The 24196-nt window shown below is 44.4% G+C and overlaps 1 protein-coding gene across 2 annotated transcripts in view; it reads right to left on the bottom strand.

Moving 5' to 3' along the window:
* The window catches only part of PTPN11 (protein tyrosine phosphatase non-receptor type 11), an 85220-nt gene that overhangs the window by 21208 nt on the left and 39816 nt on the right, over nt 1-24196 (bottom strand). For both annotated transcript variants that reach the window (XM_014858639.3, XM_014858640.3), the window contains exons 7-10: nt 10864-10960; nt 8423-8502; nt 8159-8317; nt 3735-3866 (exon numbers count right to left, since the gene is read on the bottom strand). In XM_014858639.3, the coding sequence (XP_014714125.1) occupies nt 3735-3866; nt 8159-8317; nt 8423-8502; nt 10864-10960 (468 nt within the window). The remainder of the gene's footprint in view (nt 1-3734; nt 3867-8158; nt 8318-8422; nt 8503-10863; nt 10961-24196) is intronic.

Genomic DNA, 24196 nt, shown 5'->3' with positions numbered 1-24196 from the left:
TCCTCCCACCAGATGGGAGAACAGGGAATCCCTCAAGACACTTGCTCCTTTGTTTTTTCACACCCAGCCCTCCTCCCCGCCCCCAACACACACACTTTTATCATCATATCATGATATTTTTAACTTCTCTTTACTGCAAAGTAGATACGAAGACAGGCTTTGCAATTAGATGACTGGATTTAGGCCCAAATTCCAGCATTCACACTCACTGTGGCCCCTGGACATCTCTAAGCCTCAATTTTTTCCTTTGCAAATAGAAAAAATCTTCACTCTCTCACAATACCACTGTGAGGATTAAACAAGACCAATCAGACACACGGCTACTGCTCAGCAGAGTGAGAGACTCGGCACACCAACGCTCTTCTGAGGAGAGCCGTCACTCACAAAGGTCAACGATGGTACCAAGACCACACAAGGCCAAAAAGTATGGCGTTCTGGGTCTACGCAGATTAGGTCTTTGTAGCAATGCTGCATCTTCTTCCTATACACAGTATCCAGAGACAATCCAAGTTAAGTGACATTTTTAAAGCGGATTTAAAAATAAGAGAGAGAGAAACTAGACCAGTGTCCACCATCAGTGACTTTCAGGACATCCAAGGAATGTGAAGCGCGATTAAGATCTTTTCTTGAGTTACGTGCATTTAATTTTCTGACATCATGAAAAAGAGCTTTCTTGGTGTTACTGGTGAGCTACATATCAGGGCCTACAGAGGCCACAGCAAGGACAGCAGGGAGTGAGAGAGACTCAGCTTCCCCGCGCATCCACGCTCCTCCTCCTCGGGAAAGGTCGCTGAGGTCTCTGCCTGAGCCCTCCTTCCTGGGCAGTTAAGAGGCTTCAGTGAGGCCATGCGACAGCACTTCAGAGAAAATGTAACAGGTTACACAAAAAGTAGATAATACATGACCAGCAATTCTGGAGAAATGATCAGTCCCGTGTCAGCATCTGCATCCAGGGGCAAAACACAAAGCAAACACACCAACGGTCCCTGTACCTGCCACTCAAAGGCCTCTGATAACAAGAAGATGGATGGCTTGCCACTAGAACTGAAGAAAACCCACCCACTTCTCAGAAAGCCCCGATAGCGAGAAGATGGCTAGTTTACCACTAAAACTAAAGAAAAACTTCTCTGAAATCTTTGTCCAACGTCCTCTAAATCTCTCTCCCACTTCCGCTTGATGGCTACATTTTTCCAGCTCCTCTCACAGTCTCTGCCATTGATTGGACCTCCACTCTCTCCCCATCAGGAGACCTGCATCCCCGCTGACATCAGAAGTTCCAACACCTCACCCTGGACCACGACCGCCCAGGTTTCCACTCGCGTTAGTCCCCGACCTCCTCACGGAGCTCACCAGACCACGGAGCCTCCCTCCACTCTCCACCCGCCTCCTCCTGCTCTTGCTGCCCCCTTAACCAGCTCGGATTCCACGTACCATCCTGACAACTGCCCTCCATTCACCACCCACCAGGCAAAGCTGCAAGCCTGGACAAACCCAACCACCCACTTTCTGTTTTTAACCTGAGGAACAGTGTCCTCAAGAAAGATCACACAACCACGTGATCAATGTTACCAAATGTTCATGTTCACCACCTCAACAGAGGACTCAGCACTGCCTAGATATTTACTGCATTTCTTGCTTTCTCTACAAAATTATTGCATGCTATTCCCACTTTCCTCAAATATTTCATCTCTTCTTTTTTTTTTGAAAGGTTTAATTTTTTTCCTTTTTCTTCCCAAAGCCCCCAGTACGTAGTTGTATATTCTTCGTTGTGGGTCCTTCTAGTTGTGGCAATGTGGGATGCTGCCTCAGTGTGGTTTGATGAGCGGTGCCATGTCCGCGCCCAGGATTTGAACCAACAAAACAGTGGGTCGCCTGTAGCGGAGCGCGCTAACTTAACCACCCGGCCACGGGGCCGGCCCCTATTTCATCTCTACTTATTCCCTTCCAAAATCAGCTGATGCCTGTCTCAGGCCTCATGGAGAATATACAGAAAATCCATTTCAGCTCCTCCACCTGCATCTGCAGCCACCTTCTCCTCTTTCCCTCCATCACCACAGAAGAACGATCCCACCATCGATCAAAACCAATCCATCCCCGATGCTCTAGATCCCATCTCCCCTTTTCACGCAACCTCCATCCCTGCCTCCGTGGCATCTTCGCTTCTCAAAGGCATCTCAAACTTTACAAGTCTAGGAGGTTGGTTCTTCATCCTCCCTTCCTCCTCAAATCCATTGCCATCCACCCCACTGTTCAAGCTAGAAAACTGGCGGTCGTTCTTAATGCTGCCCTCGCCTCTCGTTCTCGCCATCATCAAATCCCTTCATGTCTACCTCCACAGTTATCTCCGGTTGGTCCCTTTCTGTCCATCACCCCTGTCACTACCCTGGCATCTTGTACCTAGACAGTCCAAGCCCTACCATCTTGTATATCTTCTCCTAGCTTTCCTGACCTCTGCCACAGGAGTGCTGTCCACTCAGACTCAAATCCTAAGATGTTTTTGAATCCTCCTCCTCCTCTAACAGCCAAACTATCCCCACAGCCTGCAGACCTCACCCTAACTGCTGGAGTCTCTGGGATCCGTGGAGAGGAGGCAGGCCATCAGACCTCGACCACTGCGGAGGCCTCCCAGCCACTAGGATCACCCCATCCCCAGTCCTCCCTGCCAGGGCTATCAGACACTTCCAGGCACACAGCTCTGCACACACGTTCACTTGGCACAAGAACCATCACAGGGTCCATGACAACTAACGAATAAAGTTCGCATTTCTTAACATGATGGTCAAAACCTCTCTCAACCCAAGGTTGTTCCCTTGATTCCCCACTTGCCTTTATCCCCCATAAATCCCACTCGCCTACACTTTGCAATTTAGCACTGTGACCACAATGACACCTCCACCTGCAAGGCCCTTCCTCCACCATGTTCTCCCACGGAATCCTCAACCTTAAAGACTCTGTCTCTTCTGGGACCATCTCCCCAATGCCCAAGCTGGAAGGAAGCGTAGCCTCTGCAGTACGACGGCACCTCAGCCGGGTGTTACAGCCCAGGCCTGCTCTGGAGCACCGCCATTGTATAAATGGCTTCTCACTGCTACATGACTGTAATTCCTCGAGGGTTAAGGCTGTTTCATTCATCTTTGTTTCCCCAAAAGACCTTGAATAAGTAAGCCCCTCTAACCATGAAATTAAAACGAATCCAAATCTAATCCTGCTTTGTAAAGTTAGTCACTCCAGGGAGAAACCTGAACTACACGCAATTAAGATCTGATGCCATGGACTTTGACCAGGACCTCAGGGCCTTTGCACTTGCTGTTCCCTTTGCTTGAGATACTCGTCTTTGGATGTCTGGCTCCTCCATCTTCAGGTGTCAGATCAAGTGATGCTCCCTCCAAGAGGCTCTCTCAGTTTACTCCATCTCAAGTACTCAGTTTCTCTCTAATACACCATCCTATAGCCTGCACAGACTGAGCACAATCGGAAAGCTTGGTTGGTTCTTTACTTTTTAACCTTTCCATCTCCTGAGGCTCTGTGAGGGCAGGGCCCGTGCCTGTCTTGTTTTCAATATACCAGTAGTGCCTCAACTGTACCTGGCTCACAGAAGGCACCCAATAAACAGACACTGAATCAGAGAGTGAATAAATGCATGAACGGATGCAAGCATGAGTAACTGCACGACTCTGGATCACTGCATACGACAGACAATTACCAAAGTCTCTAAAATACGACAATATACTTACTTGTCCAACCTTTGAGAGTTTAAGTTCTCTTAACGTGTAGTCATGAGCGGCACTCTCTTTGACGTTCCTAACACGCATGACCCCATATTCTTTTAGAGCATACTCGTCAGGCCAGTATTTGACACATTTACTCTGGAAGGGATCAGAGAAAAGACAGTTAATCTCTGAGAACTCTGAATTAAAGCCTAAACCAGCAGAAAATAAACGTTCAAGCCTTGCTTAATGACTACTAACATGGAAAATGGCGTGTCTACCATCTACCTGTCTCCCTTTCAAAGAAAAGGACAGACGAGTTCAAGTAAGAAAAGGAGGCGCTTGGCAAGCCAGGGAGAAGGGGGCAGACAAAGCCTTTGCAGGGTTGTCTGACCTAAGACACATGTCAAAGGAGAGTCAGTGTTTGTTTATCTCTAAAGAACCAAAGATGCAAAGACAGAAGGACTAACCAGTTTGAGGGTGCTGTCTAGCAACCAGAGTTTTGGATTCTAGAGATCTGCCAGTCACTCTGCGGAAGGCAAGCAAAGACTCTGGAGGTGGATGGGCTGCCCAACGAGCCAGACTGTCTGGTTCATTTCCGCACCAGCGTAGGAGGACTCTGTGCCTTATCTAACCCGAGTGTGAACAACTCCAGTAGAGAAAGGCAGCCGAGGGGGTTTTGAACCAGCTGCTTTTTCTATATCCAGATCCATTTGATACCTACTACACACGTCACCTTCGCTTAACTGGGTGTCTGGGAACGCCAAGCCTGCAAGAGCTGCTGGCTTCAGAGCAGGCAGATTAAAAATATGGCACCAGAACATCATTCTTGCTGCCAAAGAGGAAGATATTTCACTCAATGAGCGACGAGTCTGTATATCTTTGGTGATGTGTCCTGGGCAGAGAATGTGTTCTGTTTTTTTCTGGGAGCAGTCACCCACACCACTCACTTTCCACAACCACTAAGACACAAATACCAGCAAGAGAAATTTACCCTGTATATTAGAAAGACAGAGAAATTCAGTCTTAAAGCTAGAAATAGGAGAGCAGCCGCAGACATCCACATAGTCAATGACTAATTGATAGAAAAAAAAACACAACAAGAGAAAAGTTCAACAGAGGGATTAATGGATGGTGCAACTTTTTTGCCTGGCATAGTTTATGTGGTTTTTTATTTATTATTACTGTGAATTCAGCTTTTCCCTCCAGCATTTTATAGATCCAAATCTCTCTTTGACAGATTTGACACAATTTTTTTATCCCCAAATAAACACTTTCGATACTAACTGTACTCAAGGCTGTTCTTGGCCAATCAGTTCTCAGGACTGCCAGTTGCTCAAAAGAACTCAACAGAGAACAAAAATCAAATCACCATTCTGAAAACATTCCAGCTGACTTCAAACATCTGCAAAGCACTGCGGCCCTCCTCCCAGTTTTCCAAACTCTGATGTAAACCTTGGAAACAAATTCTAAAATGTGAGAGCTAATACTCGAGCGTTTAAAGCAAAGCCAGGAATCAAAGAGAATCCAGAGTCTGGTTTTTCTATTTTGTGCACTGGAGGGATCCCGAGAGAGCAGGTTATCAGAAAGGCCTGCGAAGGGAACGGAAGCCCGTCATGTCACCCTGCCCCCGCAGAGTGCAGAGGAAGAACGAGAAGCAGGCATAGACTGGGAGGAGGAGGCGAGGAGCGGGGCACAGTGATTTGGCCCAATGTCTGCCCGTTCTAGGAGCTTCCAGCAGCTCTTCTGAAAGGGACCAACACTGATTCTCTGAAGTGACAGAAGCACTCTCTCTTCACAGCCCCCAAATCCTTTGAGAACAGGTGGCCTCCTACAACTACAATCAGGAAACAGGCAGGATAGAGGGCTCAGTTTTCCTTTCCGTACTTAGGGCAGGTGACACTCACTTGACGCAGAAACTACGAAGACGTTTAAACTTGTATATTAATTCAAAAACATCTAACGTTCCTGCAGGCAGCTGCAGGAGGAAGCCTTTGTTTTCACAATGACCAGATCTGGCCTCAAAGGTGTTCAGAGGACAACAACTAGTAGTGCAATAAGAAAAATCTTATAAAATCACACTGCCCCCACAACTGATACGAAAATTATATTAGGAGGGCTAAAATCCAAAATCACCCACCTGTCTTAGGTTTAACTTATAGGTGCAACTGCTACATTCTATGCAAATTTTATATAAACCAATTAAAGTGTATCTAAAAGAGAACTTATCTAGAACACAAACAAAAACACAGAACTTTTCCATATTAAAAAACCCACATGGATGAGCTCACTTTGGGATAACACACAGAGTTGTCACTCAATGAGATGTGCCTGCTTCTCTGTAGGTATCAGACATTACACTTCCAAAAACCTGTAGTGTCTGTCGTGAAGGGTATGGGGAGATGGGTGCCAGGCACATGCTGCTGGGGGGAATGTAGACTGGGACAGCCACTCTGGAGGGCAGTTTGGTAGAAGTTATTAAAACAACAACATGCACACCTTGTGACCTAGCAGCCCTTCTGATAGCTAACCTAGAGGAACATCTGCCACGTGCACATAAAAGCAAGAATAAGATTACTCACTTCAGCTTGGTTTGCAAGAAAAAAACTGAAACACTTGAATGTCCATCAAGGGCATAATGGTTAAACAAATTATAGAACATCCAATACCGTGCAATTATTAAAAAGAAAGGGATGGGGGCTGGCCCCATGGCTGAGTGGTTAAGTTCGCATGGTCCGCTGCAGGCGGCACAGTGTTTCGTTGGTTCGAATCCTGGGCGCGGACACGGCACTGCTCGTCAAACCACGCTGAGGCAGCGTCCCACATGCCACAACTGGAAGGACCCACAACGAAAAATATACAACTATGTACTGGGGGGCTTTGGAGAGAAAAAGGAAAAAAATAAAACCTTTAAAAAAAAAACAAAAATGGATGGGATAGCCAATATGTACTAACAGAAGAAGTTAGAACATATATTGGTGGAGGGGATGGCCCAAGATGCACAATGAAGTTATTGTATGAAAGCACTTTTCATAGAGTATTTTTCAGAAAATAGTACTATATACTTCTATAGGTACATACACGTGTCAATACATGTACATATGTAAATGTAGGCATGTAAAGCCTGTAATGCCTCTAATGAACATATGTAAATGCCAAGAAGACAGTGTAGAAGAAGACACATCAAACTGATAACAGGGTTTTTACACTGGAGGAGGGGACTGAAATGGGTGGGATGCAGGTCACAAAGGCAACATCAACCTTAACTATAATGTGTTTGAATATTTATATGAACATATGGTTTGGATAATTCAAATTAATTTAATTTTTGAAAGTCATGATAAGTATAGTTTATATGACAACTAAAATCACCGTTTATTAGTACTCTAAGCACCGAGAGTACTAGACAGGCCTCCTGACACAATCTTTTTGACCTCTGCTTCTGGATACAGTGGAGTAACAGGACTGGATTTCCCCTCCCACTTTAAACAACTCAAAAAGCAGAAAAAATGAAACAACGTATACAATAGAATTAGTAACAAGGACATTAAAATAGTTATTAAGACTATATTCCATATGTTCACAAAAGGTATAGGAAATGATGCACATGTTAAAAGGAAAGGCATCAGGGGCTGGCCCCGTGGCCGAGTGGTTAAGTTCGCGCGCTCCGCTGCAGGCGGCCCAGTGTTTCGTTGGTTCGAATCCTGGGCGCGGACGTGGCACTGCTCATCAAACCACGCTGAGGCAGCATCCCACATGCCACAACTAGAAGGACCCACAACGAAGAATATACAACTATGTACTGGGGGGCTTTGGGGAGAAAAAGGAAAAATAAAATCTTTAAAAAAAAAAAAAAAAAAGGAAAGGCATCAAAGATATTTAAAAGATCCAAATGTTATAAATAAGAAGATCCAAAATCTTATAAAAGATTCAAATAAAACGTCTAGAGGTGAAAAAGACAACGTGTGCTGTGGAAAATACACTGGATAGGATGAACAGCAGATTACACACTGCAGAAGAAAACATTAACTTAGAGACACACAGCAGAAAAAAAAAAAAGCTATCCTAAATGAAACACAGGGTAAAAAAAGACTGAAACGATGAAGAAAGCCTCAGTGAACTGTACGACAACTTTAAGCAGCCTAACACACGTGTAATCGGCGTCCCAGGCCAGGGGGTGGTGGGGACACATATTTGAAGAAATAATAAACATTATCCAAATTTGAAGAAAACTATAAATCCACAAATCCAAGAAGCTCAATGAACCCCACACAGAAGAAACAGAGAGAAAACTACACCCAGGCACATCATAACTAAATTTCTTCTACTCCCTTTTTTCCAGAGGGTCTCTTAGTGTACACTTAATTTGTCTATTCAATTCTTAATTAATATGGTCAACCTGACGCGTCCAATACTTTAACAATATTGCATCAGAAACATATGTAATATACCTTTCCTCGCTCCACTTCTTTCGTTGTCATGACAATCACTCGGGAATTCTCTTGAAACACCATCCGCCAAAAGTCATTCACCGTATTTTGCAGACAGCCTTGTGTGGCAATATAACTCTTTTTGGGCTTTGAATTGTTGCACTTGGTTTCAAACTCAGGCTAGAAATTTAGGAAGAACATCCTTGAAACATTCAAGACACAAGGAAGGATTTAAAACAGGCTAGCAACGTACGATCAGACAACACTGTGAAAAGCAAAACTCACCATGATAATATTTGCATTGATGTAATCCGAAACAGGCTCGTTGGGATCACCATCATGCAGGACAACCCTGGTATGATCAACTGGAAGGAAAAAAAGACAGATCAGTCACAAAGTGCTCAGACCTCTTCAGGACAAATCAGTTCAAATCAGTTAATCCTCAACCTAGTCCAAGTTTTGTTCATCAATGATAAGACCACATGAAAAATCAAATACTAAGCAAGTACAACAATAATCTGAACACCACGTGATGCCTCAGAATGCTTTTTAAGAAGAATAACGTAGCAATGTCAATTTCCTGGTTTTAATAATGTACCATGGATATAAAGGATATTATCATGGGTGAAGCTGGGTAAAGGGGAGATGGGAACCCTATATATATTTTTGTGACTTCTTGTGAGTCTAAAATTATTTCAAAACAAAAAGTTTTTTAGAAAAAGGAAGAGTAAAGTACAGATAAATGACATGATGTCTGAGATTTGCTTTAAAACAATACAGGGAGAGGGGAGAAGTGGATCAAAATATAGATGAATCAAGATTGGGCATGAGGTGACAATCGTCAGAGCCGGGTGACGGGTATGCACAGGTTCTTTACACTACTCTGTCCACTTCTGAATATATTTGAAACTTCCCATAACAAAAAGGGTTTCTTCAAATGAAGCAGAATGAAATACAGTATCTAAAAGATTCTTATAGTATCAACTGACCAAATTCTATACAAAAGTACATTATTGGTGTAAAAATCTGAGTGCTCTACCTAAACAATATATTTTACAATGGGAATTAGTCATATAGTTGTATGCCTTAATAGAACAATGTTCTTTTTGCCTCAGACTTCTCATCTTTAAAGAAATAAGATGTTAATTGGAGAAAACATCTCATTGGGAGCTTTAAGGAAGGAAAAGGCAATAATATTCTATTGAGATGCTGCGTACTATTGTTCCCCTCATCTTTTCCCACATCCCTACATCCTACTAACGAGTACCACTAGACCTCCTGAGCAGAAATGAAAACTTACATGTAGAAAGAATGAGGCTTTCCCAAGGTCATTAGGACCATGCTGTGGCTCAAACTCATTCTCTTCAAATTCCTCATTGCCTTTTCTCAGGATTATAAATGCCTCCACTTTCTCCCATCCTCATCTACATACATTACAAATACCCACAGAGATGTGGTACCCATATATTCCACGCATGTGTACATATGTATCCAGAAAGAGAAAGAGGATGCTTGACACTCACACACATACACAGATGGGTTCACGATATCTGACAGAACGGCTCTGACCTGATGAGACAGTAGAGCAATGCTCTCCAAATCTGACCATGTGTCCCAATAAACTTTAATAATCAGGTTTTCGAACACTGAAATACACGCACATATATATACAAACAAGCCTTGTTTTTAAGTTGGGTAAATTCATCATGGACGCACTGCCATTAACCTGTACATCAGGTTTAAATTTTTCTTTTCCCTTTTTTCTTTAGATACAGCACATAAATAAAGAGAAATTCTAACTGTTCTGTCCCTTCCCCCAGTGGATTGCCTTGCATAGCCCACGCTGAAGACCCCTGCATGAGAGCATGGTGCCAAGAGCAGTGACTTTGGGGACTCCAGTGCCAGCTGGCCCACGTACTCCCACTTGCGACACTGCTAATATGTCTATAAAATAGGGATAATAAGAACACTTGCTTCGTGTGCATGGGCTATGGATTAAGTGAGCTGTGGATGCGAAGAGACTGGCACAGAGTCAGCCCTCAGGAGAGATGAGCTGCGACAACCGTTTAGTGCCATTTCAGGGGCCCTCGTGCAAGGCCTACAGCCTTCCGGGCCTCTTTTTCCTCCGGTTCAACTTGGGCTCTCCCTGGCAGCATCTGGATGTTAAAGAGGTGCAGCTTTATGAACAGCACAAGATCCAGGTCTGAGCAAAGTGCAGGTATGTACCCACATCTCCAGTATCTCGAGCTCAGGGCATCAGGGGGCAGAACAGTTGGAAGAGCCCTCAAGAGGAGCTTGTCTGTTCCCCAGATGAGGAAACAGAGTCCCAGAAAGGAGGCGGGCCTTCCCAAGACCCTTGGGATGGATACTGTAGCACAGGACACAAGCCTGGGACCCCTGAGGCTCATGGTATGGCCTGATCCTGGGAGATGGCAAGCTGTGAGATTATCACGCTTAGGCAGACAAAATAAATTAACAGAAGGAAACAACCACACTCAAAACCTTCTAGTGGCAATTTTACTCACTAATAAGCATTATAGGAACTCAGTGAATGAGGCCATCCGTCCCCTCCACAGCTGATTATGTTGCAGACTCCTCACCATTAAAAGAGGCTAAGGCTTCGATCTGCTGAGAAGGCACACGGCCCCCAGGACAAGTTACAGGGACCCTGGCAATCAAAGTCTCCACAAGCGATCACTACTGAGCTTCGGAATATCAATACTTACAGGGCAGGATGTTTTTATATCTGTTTTTGTTTTTATTTTCTTGCCTCTGACCCTCTTTTCGGCTGTAGAGAAGTTTGCACTCCTGCTGTTGTAGTGTCTAGAGAGAAACAAAAGTAAATATTATCATGCGTCAAAAGCTTTCAAAAAAAACCCTGGCTAAACATTTCTGCTTTAAGGAATTCATCCTAGCAAATGTTCAGAGTCGAGAGCTACAAAAATGCTCATCTTAATATTGTATCAACAGTGGCAAAAACATTGGAAACAACATAAATTTCCAACAAGAAAGGGCTGCCTAAATAACACTATCGTTCATTCATACAAAAGAATGTTCTGCGGCCATTTGCAAAGATGTTCTTGGAGAAGACCTGACGCCTTGGAAAGAGGATCAGAGTAAGTGTGAGGTGAAAAGAAGGTCACACTTCCCAAGGCGTCAGCATAAGTCACATGTCTGCATCTGCCTACGTACAAAGAAATGGTGGAAGGACGGACACCAAAAAGTCATGTGGAATTTCTTTTCAGGGTAGTAGGAATATGAAGGCCCTTTCTTCGCTCGCTCTCTTTTTTTTACCTAAATTTTCTACAATGAACAAATATAAGAAGACAAATCTTTTAAAATAACAATTATTAAGAATGAAAGCCAGGGGGCTGGCCCCGTGGCCGAGTGGTTAAGTTCACGCACTCTGCCCTCGGTGGCCCAGGGTTTCACCAGTTAGGATCCTGAGCGCAGACATGGCACCACTCATCAGGCCACGTTGAGGCAGTGTCCCACATGCCACAACTAAAAATACACAACTATGTACTGGGGGGAGTGGGGGAGAAAAAGCGGTGGGGGGGGAAGATTGGCAATAGTTGTTAGCTCAGGTGCCAATCTTTAAAAAAAAAAAAAAGAATGAAAGCCAATCAGCATTGGTGGAGTATACCAAATAATAGATGTGATCCGTGTTCTTGAGGAGTTCATGAGCTGCCTACTTATACCCCTGTTTAATCCAGAGCAAGCCACACGTCAGTTCTCAAATGTGGATGCTGGAGGATAGCAGAGTGGTTTGGGTATCACTGGATCGTGGGCATGCAAGCTTCGTTAGCATGGCGTTAGAGTCCTCCCATGCCAGGAACTCACGTTACTGCTCTAGGCAGCCAGTCTGCGTCTACGCAGACACCCACTGCCCTGTGCTCTCCGCAGCCAGAGTGAGGAAGACATGCTCGAGCTAATGTGAGCGGTCAGGAAGGACACGTCTGCAGGGAAAGGAGGGTGGGAACGTGATCAGGGCATGAGGAGACTAAGCCAGGGAGCCCCAGCGGGGCCAGCCCCAACAGAACAGGGGACATGGGGAAGTGGAGCAAAGGACCAGCTACGGAACAGGCAGGAAGCTGGACAAGCCGGGCTGAAGTATTTCCAAGGGGTAAGATCCATTTTCAAAATTACAAACAGTGCCTCTTCAAGGGACCATTAGTTTCAAACAATCTAATTTGTAATGGGAAATCACACATGGGCAAATTAAGAAAGGCAGACTAAAAAGAACCCTTGAAGATTCCTACAAGGAGCGACAGCCGCTATTTCCTAACCCAGCAGCCCTGTTACAGTTCCATTTCACTTGTCTGAATTTCACAGACAGGCATGAAAGTCACGAGTTTAAACTGGATTTGACCCTCAGTTTCAAAATGCAATATTCGTCCTTGACACACAGCTCATAAGCAAAGTGTTTAGCTAGCCGAAACCTGGATAGAAATAAAGTACGATGTCCGTAGAACTCTGACAATGAAATGGGCATTCCGATTTTTTAAGTGAGCTCAGATTAAGTAATTGAAGCCATTAGCCTTCTCCGAGCCAGCATTTCCTTTGAACTGTGAGCCAGTCTCACCGAGCAATATTGCTGTCTTCGGAAGAAGGTTCAATCTTGATTTTCAGACAGTAAGATGAGGTTGAAAAAGAAGTTCAAACACTATGAACTGAACAACTACTTAGAAATCAACCAACTGAGGAGCAACAACATCAACAAAAGCTACTATGGGGCGGGGGGCGGCTAGGAAATAATTAGCTGCTTGATTCAAAACAAACCTGACAGCAAAGCACTCGAGTGTTCACTTACGAAACAAACTTCGTGGGTGCTTCACTCGTGCGGGGTGCACGGCCAGAGCAATCGCTATAAAATTTAGGCAAATTTCATCCAGCCTCTCCCTGTTGAATTACCTTCAATTTCTCCCTCTCCCTTCAAGATCAAGTCCAAGCTTTTCAGAACAACCCATGGGGCCTTCTCAGCTCTGAGCTAATGGAGGCCTGCCTCTAACCTCGGCTTCCACTTTGCCAAGTTACTAGCCTGTCTGCCTCAGTTTCCTCAAGTGTAAAGTGGGGATAATCCTAATTTATCTACCCACCCCATAGGGCTGGCATAGAGTTCAATGAGATACATGTAAGGTGCAAAAATGTACCTGGAATACAAGGAAGCATGGAAGAAGATGCTAGCTATTGCTATTAAATTACTATGGTTACATGAGCTACATACCCAGCTACACCATGTGTGGTCTGCAGAAACACAGAACCTCAGGTCCTGCCCCAGATCTACTCAACCAAAATCTGCACTTCAACAATATTTCCCAACGGTCAAATACACATCCAAGGGGCCGGCCCCGTGGCCGAGTAGTTAAGTTGGTGCACTCCACTTCGGTGGCCCAGGGTTTCGCCAGTTTAGATCCTGGGCGCGGACATGGCACTGCTCATCAAGCCATGCCGAGGCAGCATCCCACATGCCATAACTAGAAAGGACTCACAACTAAAAATATACAACTATGTACCGGGGGCTTTGGGGAGAAAAAGGAAAAAACAAAATCCTTAAAAAAAAAATGCACATCCAAGTTTGAGACACAATGTCTATACTCCAGCCATACTAAAATATACATAAGGGTCTTGAACTCACCATATTTCTTCAGGCTTTCATGCTCTTGTACATGCTATCCCCTCTGCCTAGAATTCCCTTTTTCTCCCTCAAGAGCCTACGAATAGTTATGTTTTATTTATTCCTTGAGACCCACTTCAAATACTTCCTCCTCTGGGAAGCCTTCCTGGCCCACTCAGCAATGCAGAGCACGACCTCCCCGTGCCACACAACTTAGTGCACTGTCTGCAGTACCTCCCTCTCCGAGCACGCTTGTGGCGCTGAGTCCCAGCTATGTCTTTCCAATCTGACTCCTCTACCAGACAGCAGGGACTGCCCTGCTATGCCTGCAACCAGCACAGCATGATGCACACAGAGGGCACTCAAAGTGTGTTTGCCGAACGGACAAATGAAGTGGGTGGGGTGGCACAGACAAACCACAGACTGTCACCGGTGATGGCCTGGGCACCACAGGCCCCACATTTAGCATCCCTTTCTGATACTGTTGATGCGAACTTCAACATAAAGGAAAATCACTGTAGGCAAAATACAAGAACAGCACGTCACAATCTTTAATCATTTGAAAGGCATCTTCAAGATGCTTTGCCAGCTCAGCACACCACCTGTTGTATGAGTTGCTTTCTATATTAACTTCCTCTTTTTCTCCTTCATAAAATGTATTTCAAAAGGAAACTTCATATTACGAGCACAGATGAAAACCAATATCACTTGCCATATATAGAACATAACCAGAAAAAGGAATATAATAAAAATGAAATACTATCAAATTCTACCAAGATACTGTAGCATGCCTGAGGCTTTGTAAGAGAGGGACACAGGCAGGTGTTGCAGGCAGATGTTAAAGACATACTGGAACCATACTGAGACTTCCTCCTAAGCCTCGTCAAAGAATTGGCTAAGGGTTACAAAGAGAAACCTTGTTAACCAACCCTACTGTGTAATAATTTTGTAATATACACATGTATAAAATTAACACGCTGTATACCTTAATTATGCTATATGCCAATTATATCTCAATAAAGCTAAAAAAAGGTTAAAAAAATACTGTAATAGGGTACCATCAAAAAATCATCTCACACCTGAACAAACACTTAGCCAGACTAAATTCAGAGTTCCAGGCCAGGGAAATCCTCCTCAATACCCATGGCATGCTGGCTGAACCAGATATCTACTCAGGTCAGCCAGAGGCTTCTCTCATCCTGCATTAGATTTCCAATCACTTCTTCTACGTGCATTTGGGGTTTGAACAGCACAGAAGTCAAGACAGGCCTTTGGGCCCTCGCATCTTCCACAAAGGACAGGCCCAGAGCCCCTGCATCTCCCAGGCACAGTTGAGTGCTAACTGCCAGTGGCTGGCAGCTGTCACGGATTAATAATGACTAACAGTGTGTCTCTCCCGCAGCTCCTTCCTTAGTGCCCATTAGCCCACTCTCCTCTGTGCCTGCGGCCCAAGCTGTCTGAACACATTTCTTTTCCCACGGTGGAAGGCTGCCACACATCTAGAGGGAGACTGAAAATGAAAAGAACTCAGAAGTTATGACTTGCCACGCTCTGCCCGAAAGGCTCCCCAATGCACCTGAGATAACCAGCTACCACCCGCTAAGGGGAACTTCCTCCCCAGAACCAGACTGAGGCCTGCAAGAGGCAGGAGGATATCCAACCAGCCCTGCCCCCACGAGGCATCTCTCCTCTCTGCAGAGAAGCACCACAATTTCTCATTCCGTCCTCTTTCCTGCAAACTCTGCGGTGTTAACAGGCGCCAGAGGCAGGTGAAAGCCCCACTTCCTGACGCCACACTGCACAGCCGGCGTCACCACTTCTCTGCGGGGGTTCTGGGCGGCTCGTTCTGAGCGAGGCCACAGCACCACCCAGGCGGGAAGGGGCAGCTGGAGACTCTCATCACCAGAGAAAGTCCCAGCTGATCGAGAGCACTTACGAAGCACATTATAAGGGACAGAACCAACCCAAGCCCTGGTTCCCTTCCAGGGGCTGTTGTAAGCCAACTCACCTCCTTCCTCCACAAGATGGAGTATAAGTAGACAAACGAATTTACAAGGCCTGGTCCCTCGAGGAGAGCAGGCTCTAACACATGAAACAGCAGCAAATGTACAAGATAAATCTATAATTAAGTGTGTAATTAATTACTTGGTGTGGAATTTAGGGAGTGAGATCTATGAAAACTAACTGAAGCAGGTTTCTGGGAGGAGCTGAGGCTTGAAGCAGGTGAAGGGTTTAGAAGGTCTGAGTAAGAAAGGAAGGCATCCCGGCAAGTTAGGGAACGTAAGCAAAGGTGGCTCAGAGGCCAGAGTTAGTGGGAGGGTGAAGGAGTCTGGCCGCCAAGTCTGGAAGCTGCGTGCTAGGAAGTGGTGGGAATGAGGTTAGATGGGGAGAGTTAGAAAAACGATGGAGGTCCTTAACAACTGGACAGAAGAATCTTCAAGAGTTGGATGAAAAGATGCACAGCATGGTAGGCTTGGAGTCAGAAGTCCCCAGAAGTTCAAATCACAGCCAACTATTTGCCAGTCATATCCCTGGGGACAACTTTCTCACTTCTTCTGGGCTTTAGTTTCCTTGTCTCCAAAATGAAAATGTTATGTCTCTAGTAGGAAATAGGGAGCCATTGAAGGTTTCTGAGCAGAGGAGTGACGGGAGAAATGTTGAGAGCAAATTAGCAAGAAGGGTGAACGGATGGTCAGAGGCAGAGAGTTAAATGAGCAGCTCATGTCTTCTGGGGTGACGAGAGACTGCACCCCCAGCACTGGTGACACTCCTGTCTCTGCTGCTGCCCAGAGAGTGGTCACGGGCAGGTGCTTTGATCTCTCAGAACATCCAGGGGTAACTACCTACCTCTCAAGATCTGGGGACACAACGAGATGACTTTCCTCACCCAACATGCAGCACCGAGTCGACAATAAATGTTAGTTTCCTTCCTTCCTCTAAGACCAGAAAGACATTAGGAAAGAAAAATCAACAGGGCTTGGTGAATGACAAGGTATGGGACAAAGAGGAGAACGATGAGGGAAGGGCTGCTCTGAGGACTCCAGCCTACAGGGCCAAAGAATAAACAGGACGACCACCAGAGACAAAGAAGTGCAGCGGATATCCAGTCTGAAGAGGAAAGTAAGAGGTCCTGTGGTGGTTGCTCCAGTGTAAAGAGATACGACAGCCAAGGAGAAACGTGGAAGGACAATTCAAAAGGCAAAACCAGAGCTCAGGGCAACACACACTTAGGGGTAATCGGACTAGGATGAGAACAGATGTGCTCCCCATGGAAGAGGAAATTTAAAGCAAGAGGAGCGGAGGGCCCAGACCACATCTTGGAGAACCACCAGAGCTGGGTGGTCAGGAGAAGAAAAGGCAACGAACAGCAAGAGAGGCCCAAGGAACGGGGAGAAGCAATAACCCAGGCGCATGCGGCCGCAGGTCAGAGAAACCAAGGAAACGGTGGGGTGAGGAGCTGGGCAGCTGTCTCAAAAGCAGCACAGGGAAGAAAGAGACTGGAGAAAAGACTATTTGTGTTACAATAAGAAAGCCACTGGTGCCTCCTGAAAGCGTTATTTCAGAGTATGGGGGGAGGTCACATGCCAAGGTTAAAGAAGGAAGGAGCTAAGAAGACATGCAGGCCGCAGCACAGGCCCGCTCAATAAAGAAGACAGAACAAGGGCAGACGCAGAAAGCAGCAAGGTCGTTTAAAGGCAGAGGAGAAAGGTGAAGCAGAGATGTTAAAACACCTTCAGTTCTTAAATTCTCTGTAAAGATGTCAAGCAGCTCCAGCAAATGAAAACAACTCTGAAGGAGGGGAGGGGAAAAGAATGAGAAAGACAGACAGCGATGCTGAAAGAGAAATAGTGCAAAGGAAACAAAGGAATTTCTAAGAATGGAGCCTGTGGAACAAAACCTGTAAGCACTGCAATGCTCTGCCCACGGGAAGGCAGCAGCCCTTCTGTTAAACTTCTGGGAGCCCGGCCTAGATGGAAAGTCCTGCTTACAGCTCACGCCCGCCATCCTCGAACATTTTTTAGCACAAGGCTGGAGCCCTGGTTGGGGGCTGTTGTCAACGTGGCAGGACTTAGTCACCAAGGGGAAGATTTCCAACGGAGATCACCAGCAAGAATTATTATTCAAGACACAGCTTTGGGGCGCAGTTAAAGTCTTGTTTCCGTAAAACCTAACCATCTCAAAGTAGAATTTATAGCTCCCCTGAGCAGGATATAATCACTCCAAAGAAATCAAACTGGACTGTGGGTTTGAAGACAGGCACTAGCTTCTCCTGGAGACACACTGGTTGGCAAAGCTGCTGGCGGAATTCAGGAGAGCTGTGTAGCTGTCAGTGAGGTGACTGCAATGCCCATGCAAGCTGAAAACAGCTTCAGACCACAACAGAGAGGAGAGGCTTGCGTAATGGAAGGAGGCTGGGTTTAAAAAGAAAATCAAATTATTAAGGAAAGCAAGCTTTCAGGCACTGGAAAAAATAACCCCAGTTAATAAGGTGGCATGTGGGGTTGGTGTGTGTGTGTAATGTGTGTGTGTGTTGTGGTTTGTTTGTTTTTTAATCAGAAACAGAAAGTTCAAAACTAAAATCCTTCTGAAATTCATCACTGCAAGCCTGAATTAGATCCTCTTGGGCAAGTGTGTACAGGGATCTCAAAGACTAAAATACACATTCACCAAGCCTCAAACAGGGGCTCCAAATGAAAAGTGTATGAGAATAAAGAGGAATAGCTCAAAGCAAACATTCCTCCATAATTTTTAAGCATCAGAAAGCTGTTCTCTGTTGAATATATGCAAAGGGTCTGAATTCAATGCAACCCTCTCTTGTTACTGAAAACAGCTCAGATTCAACACTTAACACAAATGCCTATTTTGTGCCTATTGTGTGCCAGGCTCTCTGCCAGATACTGGGGATACAGTGAACAAAACGGACACCTGTCCTTGCGGGGTTCATGGACCAGTGTGAGTTATTTTCTTAGGTGATGCACACACAGCAGACGTATTTAAAACAGCAGGATCAAAATGTCTCTCTCTATCTGTTCACATCAGTTTCATTTGAGCAAAACCTCTCTTTATTCCAACAGACCTAGTAATGTTATTTGCTTCTATGGATTCAGAGTATAAGAGACAAACGTTAAACCAATAACCACACAAATTATTCATGAATTCCAAGGACCTAAAAGGAAAGGATTCACTGCTATGTGCACACACAACAGGAAGAACCAGTCTCGGCATGGGGACGGGAGGGAAGGAAGGTTGCCCTGAGAAAGCAACCCTGAGGCTGGGAACTGAAGAGTGAGGAGAGGTAAGTAAAGGGAAGCGAGGAAGGAAGAGCATTCCAGTACGCCCCCACCCGTGGCATCACAGAATTAGCTGAAGAAGCAGATTCCCATTAGATGTCTAACAGGCAGTCCAAACTTTAAAATGTTCAACATGAAAGCTGATCACCTGCCCCAAACCCATTCCTGCCAGTCTTCCCCATCTAAACAAACAGTAACGCCATCCTACCGATTACTCAAGCCAAAAACTGTCACCTTTTCCTTCCCTCAGCTCTATGTTATCACACAATCTGTCAACTCTACCTTCAAAGACTGACAATTCTACCCACAAAATATTTCAAAAACCCAACCACCTCCACTGCTGCGGCCCTGGTCCAAGACGTGAGCATTTCTCTGCTCAGATTACTGCAACTTGCCTCCTTGCTGGCGTCCCTTCTTCTGTCTTCCCCCTTACAGACTGTCCTCCAGGCAGAGGTCAGAGCAATCATGTCACTCCTGTGCTTAAAACTCTCTACAGATTTTCCATCTTCCTCCAAGTAAGAGCCAACGGCCGTACACTGACCCACAACGCCCTGCCTGATCTGACTCCTCCACCATCGCTCCACCTCCATTTCCCTCTGGGCCACTCTCCACCAGTACTGTTGGCTGACCATGAAACGCACCAAGTGCGTTCCCACTTCAGGGCCTTTGCACTTGCTCTTCCCTTTGCCTGGAATGTTCCTCCTGAGATTATCTGCATGGCTTGCTCCCTTATTTCCTTCAGGTTTCCATTCAAAAGCCACCTTGTCCAAGAGACCTATGTAAAATGGTAATGCCCCCATCAGTACACGCTTTTTACCTTAACCTACTTTATTTTCTCCACAGCACGTGTCCGCATCTCACGTAGTGAATATTCACCTGTTTCTCTGCATACTGTCTGTCTCTCCCAATTGACTATAGGCTCCATGAGGATAAAGACTTTGATTTGTTTCTGCTACATCCCCAGAACCTAGAACAGAGCCCAGCGTAGAGTCTGTGCTTAATAAGTATCTGCTGAATGAATGAATCACTGCTGCCACCAGCATCTACTGCTCATGGCAGATATTTTGGGGGTATACCAACTCCCTAAAATCCTCATCTGTGAGAACTATTTATCCACAATCAGAGTAGTTCGTGCAGACATATTTGTTCTATGTGATCGTGTCCTTGAGCCAGAGATAGATGGCATCTGAGCCAATGGGAATCTCTGAGATTTCAGTACAAAGAGTGAAAGTTGCTGGTTTCACTATCCAAGAGAGGCTAGAAGTAAGGCTTGTAAGTCAAGAAGTAGAGAAATCTGCTGAAGGAAAAGAAGGATAAAGCAAGTGTGTGGGGAGCCAGGGATACAGGATACAGAGAGGGCAGCAAGATGGAGGAGGAGGATGAAGGAAAAGAGTGGGGGCCGAAGGACTGTCAGAAACAAGATTTTCATCCTCCACTCGGGTCCTGCTGTCAGATGCAGTGCCCAGGCTCAGCCCACAGTGCCCCTAGCAGCTCAGGCCTAGAGGACTCAAAGGGAGGAACAGGCATGGAGAGAAGGCGAATCCCTGTCAACGCAGCCATGCAACATGCATCTCGCCGCGATGCACAGGGCTGACTCAGGTTTCAGGTAACCTGTGCATCGATCGCAGGCACCAAATAACAGGATCATAACCGGCCTTTCATTTGTTTAGCGTCGGTCTCATTCAAGAAGAACTTTACATTGTTTCAACAAATCTAGAAATATTATTCTCCTCTTTATATTCAAGAACAGAAAAATGCAGGAGACACAAGATGCTTACACAGATCAGTAATGGGCAATCTCTAGCAAAGATCAAAGACTTGGGTTTGCAATGTCTTCATCATACAATATATCCTAGAAGAAAATCATCAACCTGAATTTATTTCAGGAGCAAAAAACCAAAGAGCTTCACAAGAGACTTCGTATTTTAAGATGTGTCAAAAGCAAAAGTAATTTATAAGTGTCTTCTGGGGAAACATGCCTGCAAAGACACGTAGAGTTTTACAGACAACCAGAAGTTGGGCACACAGACCAACAAAACATAGTTGTCAGAGTTACATTACCAATGGCACTGCAATTTAGAGCTCCAGTTCATTTTAAAGACCACCAGAGCACACTGTAAGAGGAAACTGATCCCAAATTTATCACCTTCCAGGAAGCAACTAAGGTACAGTCAAGACGATAATAATGCCCTGCTGCTGCAGATCAAACTTCAGTTTCAGAGGATTTAGATTATAATGAGTATCTGCATCCACGTACCTAATTTATTCCTTTAATGGTCTGTTCTGTTCTCAGCCCTATTCCCCCGGCCCCAACCTTAAAGGGCAAGTTTTTAAAATGACTGGATTTGAGAAGCCGGCACATAAGAGACCTAGAAAGCAGGCAGCAGCCATTCAGCTCTAGCTTCAGTTTAAATGGAAGGTCAATGCCGTGACTTAGGGCATGACAATTTCTCAGCCTGACCTCTACAAAGAACTCGTAGGGCGCAGATGTGATCTTGTTTTCTCCATTTCCCCTGAAAGCCAACTCAAATTTTCCCCCCTTTAAGTTGTTAATAATGCATAAAAGATGACCTGAATTTGAGACGGCTCAGAGTAAAACCACTAGGCCAGCGTTTAGACTCGACCCTCTTTTTCCACGGCCAGAAAGTCGGGCTAGGAGCACCTTCTAAGCTCACTTCTTGACCTCACCGATGGGATACTGAAAACATCCCTCCCGCAACAGGCTCTTTGGAAGGTCTGACTGTGTTTCCCTCAGCACTGCCCTAAGTGAACCGAGTTAAAGAGGCCACCACAGCACCAGAGTCCCACTTCACTGCTATCATTTTTTTTAAAGTTCACAGTCACTTTAAAGGAAAAGTGGTCTATACAAATGATTCCCTCAGCTACCATTTTAAAAGGAAGTGTGACATTAAAATGGGGCCAGATTACAAAATAGCTCACTATCTATCTTTACCAAAATGGTTTGACATCTTTCAATTTTAATTAAAAGCAGTATTTTGCAAACTTTAAATACACTAACCAAAATCATGTGCAATATATAATAAAAATTAAAGATGAATACCAACCATCATTTTTTTAACATGGAACATGAAAAAAATGTTAATATTAACAACAGTAAAAATAGAAAAAGATGCATGCACAAGGCCATTCATTGTATCCTCTTTGTAACAGATTTGGAAACTACCCAAATGCCCATCAATAGGTTGAATAAACCATGGTACTTCCACACAATGGAGTACTATGCAGTAAAAAGCAATGAAGACTGGCTCTAGATACTGCTATGGAATGATCTCCAGGATAGTGAAAAAAGCGAAGCTGGAAAAAAGTGTGTAAAGTTATGCTACTATTTATCCATGAAAGAATGGAATATGAAAATACAGACATATATTTGCTTACACTTTTTAAAATGTAACGATAAACTACAACTTTTTTAAAAATGGCTACAAATATAGGGAGGAAAAGAACAGAAATAGAAAGTAGACTTCTTTGAATATACTTTTTAGATTTGACTTTGGACTCAAAGGCAATAGTTTACGTAATTATAAATAAAATTTTATAGAAATTTCTAAAATCCAAACATAAAATGAAACAAATAACCTAACTGTATACCCACTTAGTGTATAACCACAGAGAGAAGAACTATTACAAATGAGTACAGTAGCAGAATTATTATTAATCTGAGACTGTTTTGTGTGCAATGTGGGATAAGGCAAACAAGTAATCACATTATGGCTTCAAGAAGTGGGATTTCTGGCACAGGAGAAAGGAGATACAGGGATAAGATGGATGATGCTAGTAAAAACCCTAAAGTCCTGCATTTTAATTGGAAGTATCATTTGAACTCATAATTTATTTTATTTCAAAACAATTTTTTCTAGCTGCAACTAGTGAGAAGGCAATAAGCAACCTAGCAGCAATGAGCACTTCTGGCTCCCAGACTAGAGTCTCTAAGTACCACTTCCCACAAAAGGAAGGAAGAGAAGGAAGGAAGAAAGGAAGGAAAACGAGACAGAGAGAGAGAAGCTAATTCACTCCTGGGGTAAATGACTGATTCCAGTTCTGACATGGGAAATGTATTATCCTGTAACAACTTATCACACCAGAAAGTAGGAAATCTGGCAAAAACTACTAGAGTTGTATAAGACGGATTAGAAGTCAACTTGCAGAGGCTCCCAACGACCAAAGCTAAAATATCTGAGGAATAAAAATGATAACAAATGCCATAGATAGAAGCACATCAAATGTGCTAAAAATCCATGAGTATATATTGATACAAAAAAAAAAAACAAACTGGGGAAAATGCTATTTTGAAATCTGCTTAGTAAAAAGGAAAGAATCAAGCATTTATCCCGCCTTGGTGATAAAAAGCTTATTTTCATAGAAATATTCCATCTAATAAAGGAAGAAGGAATGATAAATTAGAATATCACAATCTTAATACCTCTTATGAATTAATGGATTAAGACAATAATTATCAGTGGCACCTAAGAAAATAAAAAGAGAAACAACAACACATAAGTACCTCCTGACACACACAGCAAACTCCAGATCATAAGTAACTTTCAAGACAAAGCAGCTGCTTTCTCCAATACCAAAAACAAAAACAGAGAGGGTGCTGCGGTCTCAATGTTTGCATCCCTTCAAAATTCCTATGTTGAAATCCTAAGGCCCAATGTGATGGTATTAGAAGATGGGGCCTTTGGGAGGTGATCCGGTCATAAGGGTGGAGCACTCATAAATGGGATTAGTACCCTAGAAGAGACCTCAGAGAGCTCCCTCACCCCTTCTACCAAGCAAGGACACAAGGAGAAGTCTGGGACCCTCATCTGACCATGCTGGCACCCCAATCTCAGAATTCCAGCCTCCAGAACCATAAGAAATAAATTTCTGTTGTTTATAAGCTACCCAGTCTGGTATTTCCAGCAGCTAGAATGAACTAAGACAGACGGAGAGGGAGAAGGAAAGAGAGAGGATAGAAGAGGAGGCAAAATATTAAAAGAAATTTAAGATTTCTTTTTTTTTTTAAAGACTGGCACCTGAGCTAACAACTGTTGCCAATCTCCTTTTTTTTTTTTTGCTTCTCCCCAAAAGCCCCCAGGACATAGTTGTATATTTTAGTTGTGGGTCCTTCTAGTTGTGGCGTGTGGGACA

Source organism: Equus asinus, chromosome 8 (assembly GCF_041296235.1).
Source record: "Equus asinus isolate D_3611 breed Donkey chromosome 8, EquAss-T2T_v2, whole genome shotgun sequence".
NCBI lineage: Eukaryota > Metazoa > Chordata > Mammalia > Perissodactyla > Equidae > Equus > Equus asinus.
The sequence above is the reverse complement of the archived record's forward strand: the minus strand, read 5'-3'. Positions and strand labels throughout refer to the sequence as shown.